The 24278-nt window shown below is 41.7% G+C and overlaps 1 protein-coding gene across 9 annotated transcripts in view; it reads left to right on the top strand.

Moving 5' to 3' along the window:
- Positions 1 to 24278, top strand: part of pkp4 (plakophilin 4) — a 90907-nt gene that overhangs the window by 55389 nt on the left and 11240 nt on the right. For 3 of the 9 annotated variants that reach the window (XM_084908134.1, XM_084908139.1, XM_084908135.1), the window contains exons 5-12: positions 2513 to 2644; positions 3069 to 3262; positions 3652 to 4216; positions 5830 to 5856; positions 13819 to 13989; positions 16362 to 16572; positions 17891 to 18023; positions 19476 to 19689. In XM_084908134.1, coding sequence (XP_084764260.1) covers positions 2513 to 2644; positions 3069 to 3262; positions 3652 to 4216; positions 5830 to 5856; positions 13819 to 13989; positions 16362 to 16572; positions 17891 to 18023; positions 19476 to 19689 — 1647 coding nt within the window. The remainder of the gene's footprint in view (positions 1 to 2512; positions 2645 to 3068; positions 3263 to 3651; positions 4217 to 5829; positions 5857 to 13818; positions 13990 to 16361; positions 16573 to 17890; positions 18024 to 19475; positions 19690 to 24278) is intronic. The other 6 variants (XM_084908138.1, XM_084908140.1, XM_084908141.1 and 3 more) reach the window with 4 other exon arrangements.

Consider the following 24278-nt stretch of genomic DNA (forward strand, 5'->3'; position numbering starts at 1 on the left):
TCTGGGATTTTGTTCTATAACCAACCCTGCAATATGACAGAAACCACTCAGTTCAGAGAAGAGCTTCAAGGGTTATTCCTAGTAGGCTTTCGAGGGGAAAAGAGGCACTCGGAGCCAAATCCTAGAAGATTATTATTCTACCTTCCCACTTGGCTACTTTTCGCTGCTCCCTTGCCACAAGGAGCCGCTACGGAGGGTATGTGGCCACGGTTACCCTTTGTAACACAACCCCAAAGGGGATTTGTGTCACCAGCTACAAACAAGCCAGTGTTGACCACTACAATGTTACTACTCCATGCAACACTTATGTTTTCATTTAAAACACCTTAGTCCTCACAAGTACGGACCCGCAGTAAATGGTAAATGGTGCTTTACTAGTCCCTAAGGACCCCAAAGCACTTTACACATTCAGTCATCCACCCATTCACACACTGGTGATATCAAGCTACATTGTAGCCACAGCCACCCTGGGGCGCACTGACAGAGGCGAGGCTGCCGGACACTGGCGCCACCGGGCCTTCTGACCACCACCAGTAGGCAACGGGTGAAGTGTCTTGCCCGATTACAAGGGGAACTCCCAACTCTTGAGCCACGATCGCCCCCGCAGTATACAAGAAAAGACACCCACAGAGGACACCAAGCATTTTCCATTATCTCAGCATTGACCAGTGGTACACACAGAAGGACACACAGCATGTAGTCTCAATAATAAAACAAAAGCTAAGGAACCAGCTAAAACTAAATCATTATTGGGTGCCGAAATAAATACTGTTTTAATATTTGTAACATTGATTTTTTTATTTTTTTCCCACTGTTTGGCCCTTTCTTGCCTTTTGCATCCTTGGTAGATTGGTAATACGACTTATTTTTTTCACTTTAATACCTGGGCTCTAATCCTGTATGTGCTCATATCGATTTTCAGCCTCGGTGTCAAAATCTACTTTTCTCATATGTGACGTCCCAGTGTCACTCTTTCTTTTCCTCTGAAAATCCAGTTTCTGCATCATTTTCCAGCACATTAATTAGCTGGGGACGCAAACCAGAAAGATGCTCTTTAAATCCAGGGAAATAAATTGTTTGGGGAAAATAGGAAACACACGAGTTGATTGTTTGGGTTCTGCTTGGTGCTGCCCACTTTACAGACATACTACATTCTTATCTAATGCATTGTTAATAGACAAGAAAATGTAAAAATTGGGGGCAGAGTGCTTAGACATCTACTAGTGGGATTAGCAAAGCAAGGGCAAGCGGTAGAGATAAATGTTGAGCTCTAAAATAAGTTTTGAAATTCACTGCTGGGGCCTAAATGTAAGAAGTGGCCACTGCTCTCCTCTTTAGTCAGTAGTCGTGGGGAAAAAATAACTATCCGAAATAGATTCACTATGTGTGTAATCTTCTACACAGATCAAAAAGGCTTCTGTTTCGCTCTGCACTTGCGCTCTGTGTCTATTCCAGTTTCTCATCTATTTTGCCTTTTTGGCATATTATTTATCAGACAGAGTGAGCGCTTGGTACAAAATGTCCTAAACAACATGCTGTGTGTGTACCAGACTAAGAGTCACTGTCAGAATTCAGATTGTTGAGTTGTTTGATGTCTTTGGCTAATAAATGCCTTTTCATCTTTGTTGCAAACTTAAAAATACACACACAAAAATGTGAGTGAGTATCCACGTATTAAATTGCACTGACACAGTTGACACAGTTTGTTGTAGACTGGACTCTCTGAAGCCACATGGGGGATGCCTCTCTCACAACAGGCCACCCCCACTGTGCTTTCTGACAGTCTGACCCCAGATCTGCTTTGATCTGCTTTGACTCAATCCCTTCAGTAAATAGCCAAGCACCTTTAGTCCTCCAAAAGTGGGAGTGCAAGATGCCAGGTTGTCAAATGCACAAAGCCTACATGTCAACGCATTTATTCAACAGGTCAGTTTTGACAACAAGGCGGCTCAGTCACAGGATTCAGCTTTCATTCACAAGCTAGCGAACCGGGCAGGATTTGACAAACTCAGACCACCAATGTTTGTCTTCTTCCTTCCCTTCATTCACTGCCAATTGTTCTAGTGATTGCAGAGGAATCCATTGACTCTGGTCACGCTTAACTAGATTGTGACTGTGGAGAAACATTGTGCACAGAGACATTAGACAGCTAATTTCGGCTTCTGTTTGCCTCGCTCGTTGTTGCCGTGCATGACGCGAGAGGGGATGCAGGGAAATGTTAGAGCTGTGAAACGATTTAGAGCATGGCTGTATACACAATTGAAGTGACATGCCGCCCAATTTTGACTTCCCAAATTAGTATGGTAGTAAAATTTAATGACTCCAACTGTATACAAGTGTGAAACTAATGTTGCTGAAATTACCATCTTATTGTTTGCTTTCAGTTCCATAAAATATTGACTGCTTTAACGACTATTGTAAACTCCCAGTCCCAAAGACCAAAAACTGAGATTATTTCAGACCTGAAGCTCCACCTCTCTGCCTGACTTTCTGCTCTGCCGTGTCTTCTCAGATGCCTGTGCCTTGGGGGACACAAAGTCTCGGGTGACTGACAGCTCCCAGTCCCCGAGGTACCGCATCAGGACAGAGTCAGAGCAGGTGTCTCTCTACTCCCCGGAGCAGTCCTCCCTTCATGAAAGTGAGGGTCTGTTGTTGCCTTCTCTCTACATTCTGCAGCCCTCTCTTCTGCTCGCTTTCTCTTGCCTCAGCGTTGTTCCACTACACTGATGCCAGTTTTGAAAACAATTTTCTTTCATTTTATACCTTATGATTACACTCTTTATATTTATTTTTTGTCTTTCACCGTTATATTCTTTAGGATAAACTGTTATCAGTATAATCATAAGGTATAAAAGGCTGGATATTTACCATGGCACATTGAGTAATAGCTTGACAAAACTGTTACCCACCCCTCCTGCTGTGCCATTTGTCATTAGTAAGGCTATCCTAAGTAAAGGTCACATCTGTTATGAAACCCTTTATGATGTGTCCCTGTGCCTCTAACCGGTCTCCATACTCTCCCCCAGCATTTCATTCTCGTCTGTCGTTTTTCTCTCATTATCTCTCAGGATCTGGAGGGAATTCGTGTAGCTCAGCTCAGATGAACTCGTACTCGGACAGTGGTTACCAGGATGCCAGCAGCAGCTACCTCAGCAGCCAGAACCTGGGCAAGGCTGAACTAAGGGTGCAGCATTCATTCCCCGGTGCTGGCACTGGCACACTGATGAGGAATGCCAGGGCTGAGGGACAGGCTTCAGCTCAGGTACTGACGGTTGTTTAAGTCAAGATTTATCTCATCATACGTCTTGTTCAAAGGGTCGTGAAGTTTAATTGCTCCAGAATTGCTGTTGAGTTTGTTAGTGATTTATGGCTTTAATGCACAGAGGGATCGAGCACCACAACCTAATCGCGCTTCTTACAGCTTCGTATATAGAGAATGCTGAGAAACCAAATGGTGCCGTCACACAACAGAGGAGGGGAGCACAAGGAAAATAAAGATGTCTCAGAGTAAAGTCATGCCCTGTAATGAATTGTTTTATGCAATGTTGTTTTATGTAGCGTGTCATTATTATTACAGTACATAATTTTATAGCTCCTCCTGAATGTAAACTAAACCACAGAGCCTTTTTATTTTTTTTCTCTTGCTTGCAGATCACAACAGCAGTGCCTGGCCGAGCTATGCGAAGGGTCAGCTCAGTGCCTTCTCGCTCTCACTCGCCAGCCTACGCGAGCAGTATGTCCCCCTCCCGTGGTTCCCTGCGTACCTCAGTTGGCAGTGCCTATGGCTCCCCCATTGTTACAGAACCCAAACCCCTCTCCGCCATCTATTCTACAACATTGCCCTCTGCCCAGCGAACCAGTACTACGGGCGGCGGCAGCAGTGGCTCACCCTACAACACTCAGAAAAACTCCCCCGCTGCACTGCGTCGCATGGGCTCCACAAACTCTCGATCTAGCCGCACCACCTCACCCTACCAGGCCTCAGCAGGGTCACCCTCGGGCCGCATGGGCTCACCTCTGACGATGGTCGACAACGTCAACCCTCCGCTGACTAAACAGCCTACTCACACTTCGTCTCCAGTCAGGGCTAGTATGACTGCCGTGCCCCAGCACTACAGCTCCACTCTGCCCCGCTCCGTGCTCCACAACACCGACCCCTACGGACCCCAGAGTTACGACATTTACGAGAGAATGACGCGACCTGACAGCCTCGCAGGTGCTCCGCTGCACACACACACACGCACACACACACATACTTGCTCTGTACGGTGCATCAGTATTTTATATATATTCTTTTAAAAGTCTCAGCATAAAATTACTGACACTTTAATATCAAGTCTGCTAACATAAGTTACAAGTGTTTTGTTCCTCCTTTCTTGGTATGTTAAACGATACAGTTATGTTTGCTTTGTGCAGACAGGGATGCACTCTTGTATAATTATTTCTCAGGCATGTTTCTGACTCTTTTGTTTCATTTACTCAAGCTGAAAGCAAAGAGTGAATGCGAGGTCAGTGGTTGCCCTGGAGTGTCACCAAAACATAGTTCCTGCTCGAAGACAAATATTGGCTCAGAGTATAACAAGCTGCTTATCATAGTTGGTATTGCTGTTAACCATAGACTAAGAAACCAAGTCTAGGAATCGGTTTTCATTAGCTTTTTTGCTAATTGAGTGCTCTCAAGCAAAAATACTTTAGTGTTAAACAGCTTGTGCAGATCACACATCTGCTTTACTGATTACATTCTGATAGAAACCATGTTATTATTATTTGATAGTCTGCCTTTAAACTATTCTGTCAGAGGAAGAACTAAGTTTAAATTATTTCCAGGCAGCTTCACTTGCCTTTTCTGGTTTTAAATAAATCAGTTGCTTCACTTACCACACCTAAAAGAGGTGTAACCTCGCACAAGCGCAACTCACTTATGCTACAGTCACACAAAAGAAAACAGTGGTTGGCACGGTTATTACGACTGCATGCAACAACTTTGATCCGATTGCTTTTGAAATGGTTGCTTTGACGAAATTTCAGATTTGTAACTAGTGTGACTGAGGCGAGAGGTTTAACTACCAAACGCCACAGAAACCATGATTTTCAGCTGCCTTTAGTTTTGTTTTATGTGAGAATTAAGGCTACTGCTTGATATTACGCATGTGTGGCATTCATTCAGGGGGGAAAAGTGGGGTTTTTTTGTGGTTAAATAACTGGCAGAGCATTTAATCATAAACACAAGGTGCCCCCGTAGTGGAAATAACAGAAAGTGAAGAAAATGATTCCACAAAACGTGATGGCATTCCTTCAAATCCATTGTTCTGATGAGTGCATTATCCAGGCTATATAGTGGGCAATCACTGAGGCAGGAAAGGGGGTGGCTTTGTGTGTGTGAGAGAAGTATGCCAGAGATCAGGAAGATAATTAATTGGAAAGCGTGCCTGTGCAAACTAGTTTGTCATTCTTAAGAGAATCCTGAGCAAATGAGGCAAAAACAAGAGCTGACTAGTGTTTGCTTGCTAAACACACGTATCTTGTCCCGGTGTTTTCCACACGGCAACAAGAATTGATGGACGGAGATCAGCCTGCAGCCTTTCATTTTCTGCTCCCATTTTCTGTAGAATCTCCAGGACATTAGATCATAGTCTAGACAAATAATGACAACTACAGATAACCATGATTATTCAGTGGGAATTTCAAACTGATGAAATACTGCTCCGCTTTTGGTTTTGCCTCCACGTCATAAAATAACACGTTACTCAGAAAATCAGTGTAGTGTTACTTTGAGGTTAACTGACACTTATTTCCTCTTGACTTGATGCTGCCTTGGGATTTTCTCAGATGCCCTCGTTGATGGTGACGTACAAGGTGAATTTAGTTTTGTTTGTTTTGGTGGTTGTGTTACTTCAGCTCATCATCTGTTCTGTTTACATAAAGGTGCTGTGTGTGTGTGTGTGTGTGCACGACTTGATCTTATTTTATTTATGTCTAACGCTCATGTACGACCAGTTGCCATTTTTAACGTCTAATAAACACACGTGCATTGTAGCAAGATCACTGGGAACATGCTGCTAAATATCTTTACATTAAATTTTGATGTAACGTATTAGCTATCCTTGTAAAATTTTAAGGGAAATACTCGCGCTTCAGGTAAATTCTGCAAACTCTGAAAGATTAGTATTGCTTTACATTTCTGAAGGAACACGCAGTCCTTTAAGATGAAAAGGTTCAGCTGCGTAATAAAACGTATTTTTATTCATTTTGCTTGTAGCGCATCAACCAGATATTTATGATAAAAATTAACTGGCAAAATAATTTTTAATTGAGCGAAATTGCCTTCGCATCTGTTCGAGCTGAATCACGTGGGATAATAACCAAAAAGGCAGAAGTTAATGATGGCAGCTGGGTGTCGACTGTGGAAGTGTAATGAAAGGTCAGTCTTGGCCTTGATGCTAGCTGTTTCTCGTGACTGCATGCTGCTTCTTTCCTCAGTGGGATGGAACTGTCTTTAAATGTTTTAATTTTGGGTGAATTTGTTGTTTTTCCGGCCTTTTATTAAACATCACGGGCCTTTCCACATGCATTTGTATTTATTTATTACACTAGCCTGACTTAGTAGTAGTTCAGAGCTTATCATTGTTACTGTGGAAATGTTCTTAAAGTGAGATTGTTTTTTTTATTACCCAGACTCACTGCACACACAAACACAGATGTTGCTACTTTGACTGATGATGTCTCCAGCAGAGCCAAAGGGTTGTCAGCCTCCTGAGTAGTGTAACAGTAATAGTAGAACAACTTCACTCCTTGGTGTCCACAGCTGTCTACCTGTGTGTGAGCGTGTGTGTGTGTGTCGTCAAGGGAGTATAAATCTGGCCAACAAACCGAGCTTTCTGTTCCTTCTGCTTTCCTTCATTTCTTTGTCACCTTCTTTGTCCTTACAGTCTTCCTTTTTGTCACAAACACATCATCTGCACTTTGCAGTAATTTTTCACAAGTGTCCGATGAGCTATAGTAGAAGGAAATGGGACGATCACACAATCAGACTCAATTGCAAGCATTTGGCAAACACCATCCTGCAGCCTGAACTTGATGTTGTAGCTCTTGGTGGTTTTCTGTCAATATCTATCAGAAAGTGTTTTTCCTCCCCCTCCTCCTCACCTTTTTCTTGGTTCATCACACACTTTTTGGTTCTCTCTGCTGCCTTTTCGTCACACTTCTGTCCACCTTTTTGTGCTTCATTTGTGCCCTTTCTCCTCCCTCCGCTCTTCCGACTACTCATCCACCTGGCTCCCCTCCCTGCGCTGTCACTGGCATGATGTCAGAGCTTCCCTCTGTTGCTGAAAAATGGAAAATGAAGATAAATTGTCCCTAATAATGTGCTCATTACGCTCCATGTCCCTTTCAGAGAGGAAGGAAGAGAAAGGGGGGGAAAATAGCACATCTCAATGTCTGCATTTTCATTTCGCCATCCAGGCTACCGGGGTAGTTTTAGCTGTGGTGCAATCGAATTTTTACCCCTTGAGGAACTTTCATGCGTAATGATTTTCTGATAATCATCCCAGTTTTCTTTGAGGAGTTCCGTTTGTTTAGAGAGGGTTTTTGAAATGTATTTTTCTTGAGGGATACATTCAGCTGCATCCATTTAAGTGTTTGTTTCTCCAGGGAAAGCACGCGCCAAGCAGCCACCACCCTTTATCCAGCCTCTGCCAAGTGTAATCTGTTAAAGCCACGGTGAGAGGACTGAGGGGGAGAATTAAATGGCTATAACGCAGCAGGAATGTGGGCCATTCATCCTCAATAGACAGCAGTATGTTATTTCTCCCTGACAATTTGCAGATGCCTTTAGAAGTGACTGCAGCCCTTCTATCGGGGGACAGATTAGTCTCTGCTAAGGTTGTTTGAATGTTGCTACTTTCAGGAGTCAGGCTGCTGAGAGGCAGAGATATGCATGAAGGTTCCTGTGCCTGGGAGATTTTCTCCCACTCACTCGGTCACAGCTGTGCCAAAAGCTCTGTTTATGTGGCTAGGCTTTACTTGGAATGAGAGGTCTCTGGTGGTCCTAGACAGCCTCATTAACCCTCTTTTCATTCATCCTCTCGTTCCCATCCCCTCCTATACTCTCGGCTGCTTTCTTTTCCCGCCTTTCCTTATGTCTTCCCACCACCTCTTCTCTCTCCATCTCCTCACCCTCTCCTCACCCTCTTCAAACCTTTGAACAAGAGAAGCTGAACTGATTTCCTGCCAAGCTGCTGCTAGTGGTTATTGTGCACACAGCTATGGCGTGAAAGGCTGCCTGCACTATTGAGTGCACACAGTGGCAGAATTTTTCTTCTTTACTCTGTTTTACTACTTCCTTCCAACCTTAGTTTATGTCTTTGTTTATATGGCTACGGAGTGGAGAGTCAGAGCTTGGGCGTTTCTTTAGGTTTTAGGGGGGGGGTTAAATATTTTTTTTTATAGGAAACACACATAAACAAAACAGACAAACTTTTGTAGGTTATGATATATTTTAGTTTTGCCTTATTTCAACCCTCTTTACTTGACAACACTTTGAAGTTTACAAAAAAAATACTTTCATTAGTGAGGGAAAATCAGTCAAAAACAATCAAATCTTCAATATATAAATGAAGTCCACAGCCTTGTTTAAACCTTTCCATATTTCAAGGATGTTTGCAGCACTCGCCATCATTTAATTTATTACTGTGCAATGGCTAAAAAGCCAGTCTCTAAATTTAATTTAGAGAAAATGTTTTAAAATCTGTCATAACCTTGACAAAAAACTGGGTGCTTTGTCAACACTGTTTTACCCAAAATGGATTGCACTTGTTGTGATCTCTTCCATAAAATGCTCTTGCTGTCAGAGAGCACTTAGAAGCTAGGACACCATTTTTTCTCCAGCTTTCAGGTCAAGGTCAGACTGATATTTTGGCAGGAAATGCTCATTTACTTGCAATTTAGACTTTGATAGAATTTAATCTGTATTTGTGTGTTTATTTGATTCATTAGGGGAAAAGACCTGCCCACTGAGCCTGGTGATAAGTTGACCTTAAAGCGGAGTTACTCTGCTCAATTCCAGCTCGTATTTTAGTTTCTGGGTTCTGTGTGATACACGGTAGGGCTGTGCGATATGACCAAAATCTCATATCCCGATATAAGAATTCTATCATCCGATAAAGATATAAATGACAAAAATGCAACATTTTCTGTAAATTCTGTGAATCTCGGGCAGCTCGACTTGCGGGAAGTGTTTCCAGCTGCGCGTCATGTAGCTGGAGTCGAGTGTTTTAACCGATGCATGAAACGATACATTTTTAGACATAAGTTGCAACGGCCGCCGTTTTCTTTGTGAGTATTTATTACACGGCGTGCTGCGGGGAAAAGCCTGTTCTAACGTTTGAGTCTAAGGTTTATTTTTTAGCACCTGGCGGCTCTTTTTTAATTCTCATCCGTACATAATCTGCTCTTTCACGTGATTCAGTTTATTTTTGAAAAGTCTAAACAGGATCTTGAGCTTTATTGTGAAAGGTTTATGTGGAACATAAACAAGCGGACACGCGAAGGTGTTAACGTCGTTGTTGCTAACCACAACGCATAAAAACAGGCGCTTGTCCGTCTGTAGTGTGGTTATATTAAATAAAAGAGAAAGAGAGAACTTTAAGAAATTAATATAGCCACTACAGTGACCATCAAAACGATGAGAAAATATTGCTGTAAACAGTTTATTTTGCGACACCACGAAACAAACGATAGCGTAAAATGAAACGATAGACATTTTTATATCATCATCCGATATATATCGAACAGCCCTAATACACGGTTTAAATACAAATCTGTATCTATCTAATACTGGGCTTTAGTGCCGCCCACCCTCCCACCCCAGTTAATCCATTGTCTGAAACAAGTTTTTTTTATGTACTTTCCTTCAAGCCAACTTTTTTCTTATTGGTTGGCCCTTATAAAGGGAAGGCAAACCACCTGCTGTGCTCACGGGTATAAAACTGTGTGGCTGAGATAACCGTATTAATTACATCCCATGTCTGTGATCTCAAAGATATTCAAGAGTTGGAGAAATTATCTTAAGCTGAGCCTTTAGAGCAGTCTGAAGCCTAAGCTTTCGGTTAACAAGGATTATTTTCATATATCTTGTTATTTAAAACTTTGGACATTTTAAGCATAGACCACTCTAACTGCACATGTATGACAGAGAATAAGGAAAATCTTTTTTTAAATCTGTTTTTTTGTTTTGTTTTACAACTTCTGCTAATATCAGCCAGTAACTTGGACTGCAACCAATATTTCAATAAAACTACACCATTAAGCTAGTTGATTCTCTACATGTTTATTCAGATTGAGGTTACCAGGGTCCCCTAACCAGCTGCCCAATGCCTCATCCTATGCTTGCCTCAGTGCATGTAAAGGCTCTGTGTTTCAGAGGTCAGCCTCAGTCTAGTCTACCATCTACATTTGAAATTTGTACTCGTCTTGCCTCCAGAGTCTCTCTGCTCACAAATGAGGCAAATATGTTTATTTATTAATGTCCTCAGTCTCAAATTGTGACAATACTCCCTCATTTAGCTGGTTCTGCATGGCAGAGCTCGTGTTTAGCAGCAGTCTGTGCCTGAGCTCATGCAGTTGGAGAGGACCCAAGTGACGTTTGGGGGCTTGTGAAATGTGCAATAAGCAGTAAGTTGCCAACTGTATACTGGCCCACTGGGGTTCACAGCTTAGTGAGCTTCAGTGATGTGAGGTTTAAAACAAACATTACTTAAATGGTGTTTGTTTAGGTTTGTTTGATGAGAATGGAGATTAAAGAGGAGCAAACGCCTTTATGTCCACGCTGTCCTCTACAGTTCATCGTACCAGTTTATTTTTAATTGGTCTGTAAAATAAAAATAAAGTTTGGACTCTTAACCTTTTTTGCGATCTTCAAAATGCGACGGTAAAAGCACGACTATTATTCTGCTTCTTGTTATGTCACAGCAGAATAGCTCAGCTCTGAGTTTAACTTGATTAGGGGATGATTGGGTGAGACATGCTATAATTGTGGTCCATTTTCAGACATTAGCCCTTGGTTATTTTGATAGAAATTTTGCAGCCCATTACCCCCTCCTGTTTAAATTAATAGGGCCCCCTTTTTAATCAGATTTTTCATCCATTTTCTTTTCCTCCTTCAGTACAAATTCTACTCAAATGCACTACCCTCTCCTATCGATTGTTTCAGTTAACCCATTTTGTGTTTTGGGGAGCAGGGAAATGAATTTGCTTTTTCAAGTTTGAGTTGGTATAGAGTGAGAACAGATGGTGCAGGTATATATGCTGCCATGCACATTATATTGGAGCCAAAAGTTACTCTTCCAAAGTTGCGTCGTAACATTATAACCACAGCAACTTTTGTTGACATCTCATCGTCTCTTTAAAACATAACTAAGAACGCTTTAATCATATTCTTATGTTCCTTGAGAAAATGTCAACATGTCAAGTTTTAACTTCTTTGTGGTTACATATTAAGGTATTACAAAGGCCTTTTTTTTAATTTTTCTTTTATATACTCTCATCCAGTCATGGCAAAAAGAAAGATGACAACATGTGTCGTGTGTTCTTTTTACACACTGGGACATAATAAAAATGAAAGTCCTAAAACCAGCTTAATATAACCTCCAATGAACTACAAAACATGGCATATTACACATCGATTTAACAAATCAAGTGTTCTTATGTCTCTTATTACTTCCATAGGTAGGTACATAGTAGCCAGTAGAGGCAGTAGCAGTGCTGCTAATCATATGTTCTCGATTGAGCATCAGAAGTGTGAGTACCTCTGTAAAATTTCAGGTTTTGTCACTTTGTTGGCTGGAGCTCTCAGGTGTGTGTTAACACATAGCCAAGTAGGGAATACATTAGCAGTGATCTTAAAGGGGCAACTGATGCTGCCCATAACTCTCAGCAGGGTTTTAAGGTCACTTCCAAACAATTTGAAGTCTACATTGAAAAAGGTTAATCACAAGTGGAAAACATTCAAGACGGCTGCCAATCTTTCCAGGAGTGGGCGTCCCAGAAAATTCAACCCAAGGTCACATTTTGTAATGCTTAGAGAAACTGCAAAATAACCCAAGAAGTACATCTCAGACTTTTAACTACCTGAAACCGTGCACAATTAGTAAAGTACAATTTAAAAAAAGAAAAAACCTCTGCATAAAACAAAACAAGTATGGGTTGCTTTTCTCTTTAAAAAAAAAAAGAACACGGCAGCACAGCTTAGCTTTTCAAAGTTGCAGCTAAACAAACCACAAGACAAGATGGTTGGCCATAATGCATGGCACCACATTTAGCAAAAAAACCCAAACAAAACATTACCACAAACATCTTGCACCAACAGTGAAGCACGGGGGTGGATGCTGATGGTTTGGGTTTGTTTTGCAGCTGCAGGATCTGTGTGCTTTGCAGTCTTTGAGTTGACCGTGAACTCCTCAAAGTTTCAACGTGTTCTAGAAACAAATGTGAGGCCATTTGTCCAACCTGAGTGAGACACTGTGGCTGGACCGTAAGAGAGCTGGAAAGAAGAGTGGGCCAAAATTCATCCATAGCTGCTGACTAATGGGATGCTTTTAGTTTTTCACACATTGCTTCTGCATTTTGGCATCATTTATATTAATAATGGCACTGGCTAACTTGTCTAACTTGCTATTGTTTTTTAAGACCTGGTCAAGGACTGATTATGTCCTGATAGGTAAAACTTTGCAAGTGACAGAGAGTGTGCTTTCAGCACTAATGTAAATGGCGATCTCACCTCCCTACCATGTGACACAATGTCAGTTTGTCAGATTGTTGGCCATGACTGCACGACCTCGCTCACGTTTGTTTTTGTTGGAAGTTTAGGCATTCCGAGGTTGGTAGAGTGAGACATAATAGCCGTGTTTCCCTTTATATGGAAAGACCCAGAGCAGTGTGATGTTTCCCCATTCTGCTCTTGTTGTTTTACATCTGACCCGAGTCTGAGTCAGACAGAAATTGATGCTCGACTATGCCTGCATATCCTGCTAAAGTGACCTTTGTGAAAGGGATTTTTAATTAGACAATGGTTTCCTTTTCGCACCCCCGTCAGGAGAGCTTTTTGCTGATTATAGCATTTGTTTGTTTGTTGTGTGAAACACTCTGTTGTTAATGGACTGATTGGTTTGCAGTGTCACTTCAGTGACTCATTTTAGTAATTTCAACCAATATTTAGCATTTGCTTGTGCCTAGTTCCTGTTCACAAAAAGAAGCAAATGTGGGGGTTTTCCCCAACTCATGTTTTGTTTGTGTTTTTGTTTCATTTTTCATTTTTCATACTTTACTGACAGTCATATTTCTGTGAATTGAATTATTTCTTCAGCATGTGCAGTGCTTTCTATTCATTTTGATCAAGTTTGAAAATTGATTTAACCTGATACATAAGATAGGATCCTGTGAACATCATGTCTGCTTTTGTTTTTGTCAAAACTACATTATTGCTGTAAAGCGATGCAGTGTCCCTTTTGTAAATCAGTGAACCGCACACAACAATGACATTAAGTTTGACAACAAAAGAAGACATGTTGTTTTCTGAGATTGATTATCTAAGTCTACCAAGTATCAGGTGACTTAAGTGACCTAAATACCGTAGTTTGGGGGGAAACAAGCACTCTTGCTGTTTCTTTTTGCAGCCACCATGTTTTCCACTGATGTTTTTAACATGCTGATACAGTTATCCTGTAAGAATCATGAAAACATGGCCTGAAAGTCGCTGTCTTGGTCTATAATATTTTCAAAAGACACAGACACTAAATTCTTCCCATTTATATTCATTTGCAGGAATACGGAGCTCTTACGCCAGTCAGCACAGCCAGCTGGCCCCGGACTTAAGGTCAACTATCTCCCCAGACCGCCACATTGCACCAATCTATGAGGATCGGACGTACAAGGGCCCGTTGTATCGCAGTCCCAGCCACACCCACCAGAGCACGCTCTACAGGAGCACATCAGGTTGGCCCCATATTATTATTAACTTTGGACATTGTTACTAATAATAGTTAGTAACAGTCTCCCTATGATACTAAAATTATGCGTTTCCCTCTCACAAGTAAGAATTTTGCTGCCAGATTGTTGGAAGAACCTGAGTTTAGTGTCAACAAAAGTGCAAAGCATCACCTACGCTAACAACTGCTATGAAATACTTGCTGTGGAGCAATTTTTTAAAAGTCAGAAAATGCTTTTCCTGTCAGTGAGGAAGTTGAGGTGGCACAATTGTATGTATGCAGCTGGTTACAGATGAACCAACCAGCTGAGATGGGTTAAAAAGAGAAAGCTTGAGAGAGGAGGACATCGTATACTGAGGTAATGTTTTTCTTGATGCTACGCGTCCCCTGCCACTCAGTGACAGTGTTGCACAGATAGAAGTTGGGAACCCCTGCAGTACCTTACAAACAACACAGTTTTTGATTTGAGTGTGTTTGTGTGCGACAGATCAAATCTACTAGAAACTCCATTTACCATCTTCTTTGCTTGTGCTGTATCTTCGTGCGGTAGAGCCAGGTCAGGATGAGCACAGAATTTTTATTCTATACATCCTCACATCAGAGGTGCCTTCTTCCTGTTATGTAGCTTCTTTGACTTTAAGTGTGTCAAAGTCTTTGCCATTTAATCCAGGTGTCTTTGACTCTTTCCCATATCCCCCATGGAGGACTATCGCTGTCCATGTGGGGGTTGGACATTTTTCTGTCTGCCCTTTAGCGCACAGTATGTTATGTCTTTCTTTCTTGCTTTTCTCTCTTGAGTTCTACTTTTCCTTCTCTCTTCCACTGCCTTCATTTCCATCCTCCCTCCACTGTCAGACAGAAATGGGTGAGACATGAGTTAATGGGCAGGTTCTGATATGTCATCCTGCCACAAAGGAGTCCATTACCCATGTGTCACATTGAGAATGAGAAGAAGGATGAAGGGGACAGCTTGGTTAGCCACATCCACAGCCTGTGCTCTTCCAGCTGTCCTGATGTTGGTATTTTCCTCTCATCATCTCTCCTGCCTCGGATACGCATGTTTAATTCCCATGACGTACACGCGCACTCCATTCAGGCTTCTCCTCGGCACACCGGAGATCTGCTTAGACCGATAAGTTCACTAATAAATGCTATTGGTGGTATGAAGAAGCCCCACAGACAAGCCACTGTAATGTGTTTATTCCAGCTATACTAAGAAAAGGCGAGTGGGATAGAGCTGGAGGGGGTGTTCAATATGGGGGCTTTGTGAGAGCTATCTCATTAGAAAAATCCAATTTGATCCCACAGTTTTCTTTGTTATGTTGTGAAATGAAATTTCAATGGGCCATTTCCCCCTATTGGCTTTCCATGCATTTTTGGGGGCTTTTTCTGGAAGCAGGCAGTGTACTTTTTTTGTGCAAGCGGGAGCAATGGAAGTATCGATCTTTTTCTGAGAAGGTGAGAAATGGAATCCAAATAGTTCTTGTAAAATTGCAAAGCTGCAGTATGTTGTTTATAATTTGTCTTCCAATGTCTTTGGCTGTGTAAGGTTACATTTTGGGAGATAACCATGTTGCGCGGTAGAGCTGCTGCCCAACATAGAAGTGCAGTGATGCGCGAAATTGTGTTTTTGGAGTAACCCCATCAGTTGACGTCTTGGCTGCTGGTAGGAGGGAGTTTGAGGACGCTCGTGCCAAGTTCTGTTGGATGGAGGATAGAGATCTGACCGGCGCAGCAGTCACGCTGCCTCGTATCACGTGGCTCCGGTGAGAAGGAGGGCTGAATCCAAGCAGCTTGTTTATGCCGTTCTGTTTGTGACCCATTGTGTTAAAAAACTAGGTCATAATACCATTCGGTGCAAATGAAAAGAGGAAAGATGACTGAAGGGAGGTGCTCTCAGGCTGACTTCTTTTCTCCGTCTTTTGGAGCGCGCCTTGGTTTACCAAATTCTGTCTGCTTTGTTTGGCAAACTTAGCCTGAGCATAGGATGTCTCAGAGGAGCAAGAAGGCGGCGAAGAAAGGATTTGTGGATCACCAAGCAAGTTGAGTCCTCCTGTCCTCTTTGAAAACCAGCAGGATCCTTCTGGCTAACACAAGCTTGTAAAAGCAACAAGAAGTAAAGAGGTCTTTGAAGGAAAAGAGTTCTGCTTTGTGCTACCATGGGAGCTGTGTTTTATCCTCATCATTAATCTGTTCCAGATTTGAGAATTTGCTGAGCTTGTCAGAACAGCAGCATGTCTGTATTTCCAGCTTTGTTTAAAGATGTATGCCTATGGTGGGGAAAGCTGGGAGTTTAGCTGACGACGTCTAGACGCTGCTAAGATGTTTTTGTGTTTTTGGTCTTGTGTTTAATCTGAATGATGTGGATTTATCCCTTAGGTGTGGGCAGTCTGCAAAGGTCGTCTAGCCAGCGAAGTGCCATGACCTACCAAAGAAACAATTATACTCTTAACACATCAGCCACCTATGCTGATCCCTATCGCTCAGCACAGTACCGGCCTTCCGATCCCAATTACACCCGCCAGGCTGTTGTCGTGGATGATGGTGCCGCCCGCTCTCCTTCCATAGACAGCATTCAGAAGGATCCAAGGTAAGCTCGACACACATTTCACTCTATTTCTATGCTTCTGTTTCCCTAAACTTATTCTGTGGTTAGTAACCAGTGTAGTGTAACATAAACCAGTAATCCAGGGGGACTACTTTTGCTTACAAGGCAGTCCTGTTCTGCTGGGTCAACACCGGTGTCCTCTTACTATTCAAACAGTGAACCTCCTGGGTAGACACGCACACACAGCTCTGGCCGTTAAGCTGGCTCAACTATGCCTGGCCACTTAACAAAAGATTCTCACATGTGCTGAAGTGCTGTGACTGCTCTTGTCGTGTAAGCGTAGAGAGTGGATTGACATTTGGAGTGACCCTGCTCATTGGGAAATTTGTTTACACTTGTTTATGCTGTTGTCTAAGTATTTAAAGTGAGTGCACCATGCTTATTTTATGTGACACCGGCCCATTCTGGAATGGCGTCAGAGTCAAAATTCCTCTAGAAAATTATTTTTAACATTGCTCCTGTCCAGGAAAGACTTGTTAGTTTAGCTCAAAGGCCACAAATTTAGTTCTAGCAGTCTGGGATTGTGATGTGCATAATTCAGTCAGTGTGTCAAAGGTATTTCTCTTACAACTTAAGCCCCTTTCACTCTTTGCCTCCTTTCCATTAACCACTTTTCCCTAGATGTCTTAACAGGCAATTTCACTAGGTTGAATCTATTAACATTCATGTATCATTTTCAGCGAGGCAAAAATTTGACCTGTGTGCATTCACATTAACGGATGAGCATGCACAAGATTATAATGTACTCATGCACAATCTTCCTCATATGGGAAGTAGTGGCTCTATCAGTGTTGGTGTATATTTCTAAATGAAGAGTCTGAATTAGGGATAATAATTAGCATGAGAGCAGTTAAATGTTGTTGTCCTCAGTAGTCAGAACCAGAAGTGCGGGTCGATTAAAGTACTTATTGGTATTTTGTTATTGTGCAACACTAATTCAGACAACTTGGATCCAATATGGATATAAACTACAAATTGACTGGTTGGCAGAGGTCTACAATCACAAATCATTTTGTCTAATTTTAAGTTTGAAAAATCCATTATTAGTATCTTAAAAAAAGAAGTTTAGATACAATGCATTCCTTTGTTCTTTCTTTAATGTGCTACATGCACAAACCCAATAATCTAAGTGTGACCTAACTGGACCTGGTGCAAATGTAATTTCTTGGCTCTATCAGCCTGTCCTCAGGTGCTGAAGAATTCATTTTTAGGAAAAAGGCGCCTGTGGTTTTTAAGGAGGCAACCTTCTTCCAGTCGCTGCCGTCATGCTGATACCATTTCACCCCACCTGTACTTTTAGAGAGTTCGCGTGGCGTGACCCAGAGCTAACAGAGGTGATTCACATGCTGCAGCACCACTTCCCATCAGTGCAGGCCAATGCAGCTGCCTACCTGCAACACCTGTGCTTTGGTGATAATCGAGTCAAGAATGAGGTAGGTGTTCTACCACTAATCCCTTACACTCTTATTACAGTGAGTTATTTCAACTTCTTATGTTATTCAACAATTTTTGTTAGTTTATTGTGCCTGCCAGATTTTGGAGATGGAGACTTTACCAAAAACTCTTAATATCTGGCAGATGAGAAGAGCAAAGCCAGCGACAGTCAAAGTGAAAACTGGCTTTTTAACTACAATTTTGTGGTATGACTATAGCAGTAACTTTGAGCTCTGAGTTAGCCTGTATAAATCATCCATCCATCCATCTGCTCTATGACAACTGAGATTGGTTGGAAACTATCCCAGTTGTCCTAGGGGGAGCGGCAGGGAACACCCTGGACAGGTTGCCAATCTGTTGCTGAGCTTACACATGCAAACACGCAGCTATCCATGCTTATAATAACACTTAAGATCAATTTGGAATCACCAGTTAATGAAACCCCACTAACTGCATGTCTTTGGACTGTGGGAGGAACCTGCAATACCTGAAGAGAACTCACACAGACGAAAGGATATACACAAATCAGCTATTTTATTACTGGTGCAATGACTACACCTAGTTATTCCATGAATATTGAATGTTGTCTCTATGTCTGAAAAACTGTGAAATGCAACTGCTGTAGTTTTTGTACAATCATCTCCTTCAGCTGTGATCTATCTTATATGTCACACTTTACTACTTTACTAGAAGGTAAAACCTATCAGCATGGGTCATCTCATACGAGCTTGTGGATTATAGAGAGGTATTTTTTAATGCGTGTTCCAAGAGCTTCACAATTACTTTTCTGAGCTAGTGTCATCTTAACAAGCAGAACTGATGACTGGAGCTGTGAAAATGGAATTGGAGCTGAAAAAGTTTAGAGCTACCAAAGAGTCACAAGAATGTGAACATAGTCACAATCACACTGCTCATACACATCAGAAGCAAGTATATTTAAAGAAAAAACATCCACAGCTTACAGCAACAGTTAGAAAAATAAATAAATCCAAAGAGACATCTGCTCTGGATTTGTCCTTTCAGACATTAGCATAATGGTGATTTTGACATATAAAGACTAAGATAAGTTATGAAGACGGTATATTTTAGATACTGTTTTTCTTGGATGCCGTATGACAGAAGAACTTGATTCATATTACAAAGCATAAAGCAGGGAGCTTTTTTTTCAGAGTACACATTGTTCTGTTCTCCAGAAGGAAATGTAAATCCAGTTTTCTTTTAGTCTAACATCTCCTGCGGTTAAGGCTTTTTCCATGGTCATATATTAGCATTTCTTTTCAAAATAATTTGTTTGGTATGAATAAATTCCCTGTGCGTAGATTCTCTTGTCACATGAATAAATGCATGATTTTTGTCCCCGTGTTTTACAGGGAAAGTTTTAAAAAATGTTGTTAGTGGTCAGAATCATTTCACATCTGAAAATGTACGATTTCATACCATCCTGACTCCAGGTGTGTCGACTGGGAGGAATCAAACACCTGGTGGACCTGCTAGACCACAAAGTCCTTGAAGTCCAGAGGAACTCCTGTGGTGCTCTGAGGAACCTCGTGTATGGCAAAACTATGGATGACAACAAGATCGCTGTTAGGAACGCCGGGGGTATCCCAGCACTGCTCCGTCTCCTTAGAAAGACTGTGGATGCGGAAGTGAGGGAGCTTGTGACAGGTTAGTGTGGAGAATGCAGAAACTCTAAGGGGAATTATATGCTTTAAAAAATCTGTCAGGGTATTCATCCACACGCTTCTCTGTTAAACTTGAAAAGAATCAAAATTACCCTTCATTCACACACATTCACATGCACAAATAGATTCCTCGAAGTTAGTCAGATCTTCACATCTGGGCCATTTCTGATCGGTGAATAATTTCGATTACTTGCTTTTTATTTTTAGCTCGCAGGCTAACTGATTCACTGACAAGTCATTTCAGCACTGGTATTATCCAGCATCAGACACAGCAACTTTACAGAATTTGATAAATGACTTGCTGGGCATTACAGGAGAGATCATTACAGTACACTTACAGTGGGGCTGTAACTTATGAATCCTGACATGGTCTCTGAAGAAGCTCGAGGTTGTTTAGTGCTGCGTGTCATGGTTAACTGTGGATTACTGTGCTTAAAGATGCTTTGAATAAGCTATTAAGCAGACGGCTTACCATTGTCTGTTCTGAAATTATGATTGTAGTAATAACTCAGGTGTAGAGGCTTTTCCTTAAGTTGCTGCTACTGCTGTCACTGCTGCTTATGATATATGCAACAAAATAAAACCACATTTCTGTGGGATTCATGCTTTTTCTTTTATTACTTAGGCTGCTGTTTTAGCTCCTTCTCTGTCAGAAAACAAGCGTTCCTGCCAGTGGGCTTGATAATCCTCTCTCTCTCTCTCCCTCTTTGCGTTGGCCTGTGTGCGACTCAGCTGCATTTGTGTGTTGTTTGAGGTCTGCAAATAGGGTATAAATCCGTGTTGTTTAGGATCAGGGTGGAGCACTACAAAAATAAGCAAGCCAAGACATTTGGCTCCCAGGTGGCAGAGTCAGCTGTTTGTGCTGGACTCCAAACCCCCGGTCTAACATGCGCTCAGGTTACAATCCAGCAGTCCCCCGAGGGTGAACAATACGAGCCTGAATATGAACCCTTTTGTATTGTCTGCGAGAAGATAATCTTCAGCTTCCTTTTCTAGTAGAGCGTTTGTTGACTCTGCTTAAAAAGAAGAAAATAATCATTCTCACATTGGAATCTACAGTCTCTAAATCAGCGGTCCCCAACCCCCGGGCCTCGGACCGGTACCGGTCCGTGAGTCGTTTGGTACCGGGCCGCGAGAGTTGAGGCTCAGGTGTGAAATGTATAGTTTTCAGGGTTTTTATCGGTTTTCAGCGTTATTTTGTTATCGTTTTTAACGTTTACTCTGTTTTCCTGGGTCTTTTCACGCGTGTTATGAATAAATTTTCTTTTTTTCGGTACCGGTACTAGTTTTATTTTGTTGTATTTATCCGCGACACCTTAAAGGCCGGTCCATGAAAATATTGTCGGGCATAAACCGGTCCGTGGCGCAAAAAAGGTTGAGGACCGCTGCTCTAAATTGTCTTTCTTCACACTTGCATTTCAGATAATGCGCAGGCATTTCCGATTCGTCTCCTTTAGTGCGATCTCTGTTTAGGTTCTTTTCCTTTCCTTTCTTCCACAGAAAGCCTGATGTGGGTAATTGGTAGTGCAGACGCTAGGAACAAGAGTAATTTGAAAAGGTCAGCAGGGTTGCATCACCCTGGTTAATGGTGCGTTCCATTTGAAGTCTGAATATTCAATTGGAACAAATCAGACTTCCAACTCAGAAAGTCAGAGAAGCCCCATCAATTCTGATTTAACAATCCAAGATGGCAACAGTGCAGGTAATCTTCAGTAAAATTGTAAAACTTACAATCTGAAATATTACTATTGTGTATTTGTGACTCACTAAATGAGCCATACACAAATGTGCTGCAGCTGTGTTTTTTAAGTGCAAAAAACCCAACCACTGTGCTGTGTTGCTAGTAATGCACGAATGGCTCCACCTTGCTGAGGAGCAAAACAAATGCTGTTTTTCCTCAGTTTTCCAACTTTACTACTGCAGCGTCACTCCCAGCTCCAACATTCGACTTCAGAGTGAAATGGAAAGCAGCACAATTATAGCTGATGAGAAACGCCCACATAAAGAGCTTTCAGGTGGATGACAAAGACAGCCCACACCATAGCTTAAAGTGGAGAAGACAGACATTATTCACTCACCCACAGTTATGAGGCAGCTTTTGTGGGATATTTAGAATTTGAATTAGAACACCTTCTTTAGTGTCGTTGCCAGTGGAGTTCGATTATTTGAGCTTCTATTGTCATCTGTGCTTCATTAGAGCTAGCTATAAGAACAGGCCACCCTTGCTTCAGGTCATGGGTCATGCTGAGGGAGACTCACAACATGATCTCATCCCTTTACCTGCCTCCTCTTCCAACAGCTGTTGTGGTTATTGCTCTGTTCTTAATCACTTCTTCAGATCCAAAGGACAAACACACTGCTCTGTTATTAGCACCAGTAGATGAAACACCTGAAACTGCCATTCATGCACATACACACAGTCGTGCATCATGACTCCAGTGGACTTTACATTAACTTGCTTCACTTTTACTGACTTTCTTTAACCTTAACCTTAAACAATATCTGCTACTAAGCATAACCTGAATCTAAACTTACTCTAATCTTAAAAACATGTCACTGTGTTGAAATGTAATGATTTATTGTATAAGGACTTCTTCCCCAAAAGGAATAAACGTCCCCATTATATGACAGATTTAGGCCCCTAAAACATGAGTAATACCTGGACAACAAATACACACACACACACGCTCTGTTATTGCCCTGTTCTGACGTTTTATCTTGGTTTTACTTCCAAAACTTTGCTCCACACTGATTGCAATCAACATGCCAAACACTGTTTTTGCATATTCTGGACTTCGAAATATTAAATGACTGTTTAAACAAGAGCTTTTTTTTTTTTTTATTTCAAAAATAAATGTTTGGAAAAGATTACCTACTTCTAATGTAGATACAGAGAAGCTGAATGCCATTAACCCACAAAGCTAGTTTTAGTTGCCAGGTCTTGGTGTGATTTGCTATGTTTGTGTTCTTGGAGAACAAAGAATGAGAAGATTAATAACCTTTTTTCAAGAGATAAACGATAAAGGTAATTTCATCTAAAAATATATCCATGACTTTCACTGCGTGCGGGGCGCAAAAATGAAAAATGCTCACTAACCTCAAAAGTACAAGCCGAGCTGACTCTGAGATTTAGTCGATGCAGCATTAGAGATCAGACAGTACTGAAGTTTTTTTTAAACTCCAAAAATTAAAAGGTTAATAAACTGAGCCGTTTTTTTTTTTTGTTTGTTTTTTTTTTTTTGGATGATCGGCAGCTTTATACTAACTGAACTGAAAGACGACCCAGTTATTGCTTCGCCAGGCAAAGTCGATGACGTGTCGACCTGTAGTTGAAGACACAGAAATGGTCTCCGGGGAGAAGTGACACATTTGGGGAATCAATCAAGATCACTTTCATTCCGCCTGTCGAAAGTGTTTAGCCTCACTTGGAGTGAAAAATGAGTGATTAATGAAAGTCAGCTTTGTTGGGCAGCTAACAAAATACACAGAAGCATTTAAATTACACCAGAGAGTTTTTGGACTGAGTCACAGACATCCTGGTGGGTATTGAAGTCATTTTAATAATTATAACATGAGTTCAGCTGACTAAATTTTCCAAAGTCGTCATCCACACATATTTAGCAAATGCAGCATGACATAGGCTTGCAGGACTGCATTATGACAGAATGTAATCAAGTGCATTGGATTAAGTACTGATAAAATGTCAGAAAGCTCTTTAATTTCCAAGACCACTGCTTGTAATATATTCAGATTTTATTTAGGAGTCTGTCTGTCTCTCTCCTTGTGTCTCATTTAGCCTTTCAGTGTCATGTGTCCAATAAATATGACAATGCTGACTGTTGCGACACACACATTCTGCAGGATACAGGTGTCTCAGTAGTCAGGATGAGTCTGTTCTTGTGCTGTGATAAAAATGGCAGAACTGAAGTTGGTAAAAACACCAAATTTGCACAAGTGGGTGACTTAGATTAACTACATGTAAAATTTGGCAAGTGGCTGCTGATGAGGGGAAGTGGTGCCAGACTTACTCTGAACTCTGCAGGCAACTGTCAGCCATACACACCCAATAATCAGTGGAGTTCTGAGTCACTGTGCCAGTGCAATCCCTTGTGGCCATTTAGTTCTTTATCTGTGATCCTTAGACGTTTACTCTGTTTGTGTTAAAAACCCAGAATGCGTTACAGCTGAGCTACTTCAGGGCAAAAGATATGTCCATTTAACTTCCTTAGCTGTTCTAACCACCTTCAGATTATTTATTTATTTATTATTTTGGGGGGTTTTTCTCCATGCGTCTCCCTGTGTCCTCCTGCGCTCTCACAATTCGCAACAATGTTTACCTTGGGTCAGCGTTTCAAAGGCAGGCCAAGGCACTGGAGAACAAGCCACTGAGTAGGGAACAAGGTTCACGTCGGTGCCTAGAAGCATACATCTGTTCCGTCTGACTGTCAGGTGTAACTTATGGGTATTGCTGCTGGTGTTGCACCACTGACAGGGTTGTCAGTCACACCTCAGTGAATTCTCCTGTTGATTTCTCCCGACATGCTGCCTCCACAGGATCAGTCTAAAATCCAG

Source organism: Perissodus microlepis, chromosome 16 (genome assembly GCF_051167445.1).
Source record: "Perissodus microlepis isolate ML-2025 ecotype Zambia chromosome 16, ASM5116744v1, whole genome shotgun sequence".
Classification (NCBI taxonomy): domain Eukaryota; kingdom Metazoa; phylum Chordata; class Actinopteri; order Cichliformes; family Cichlidae; genus Perissodus; species Perissodus microlepis.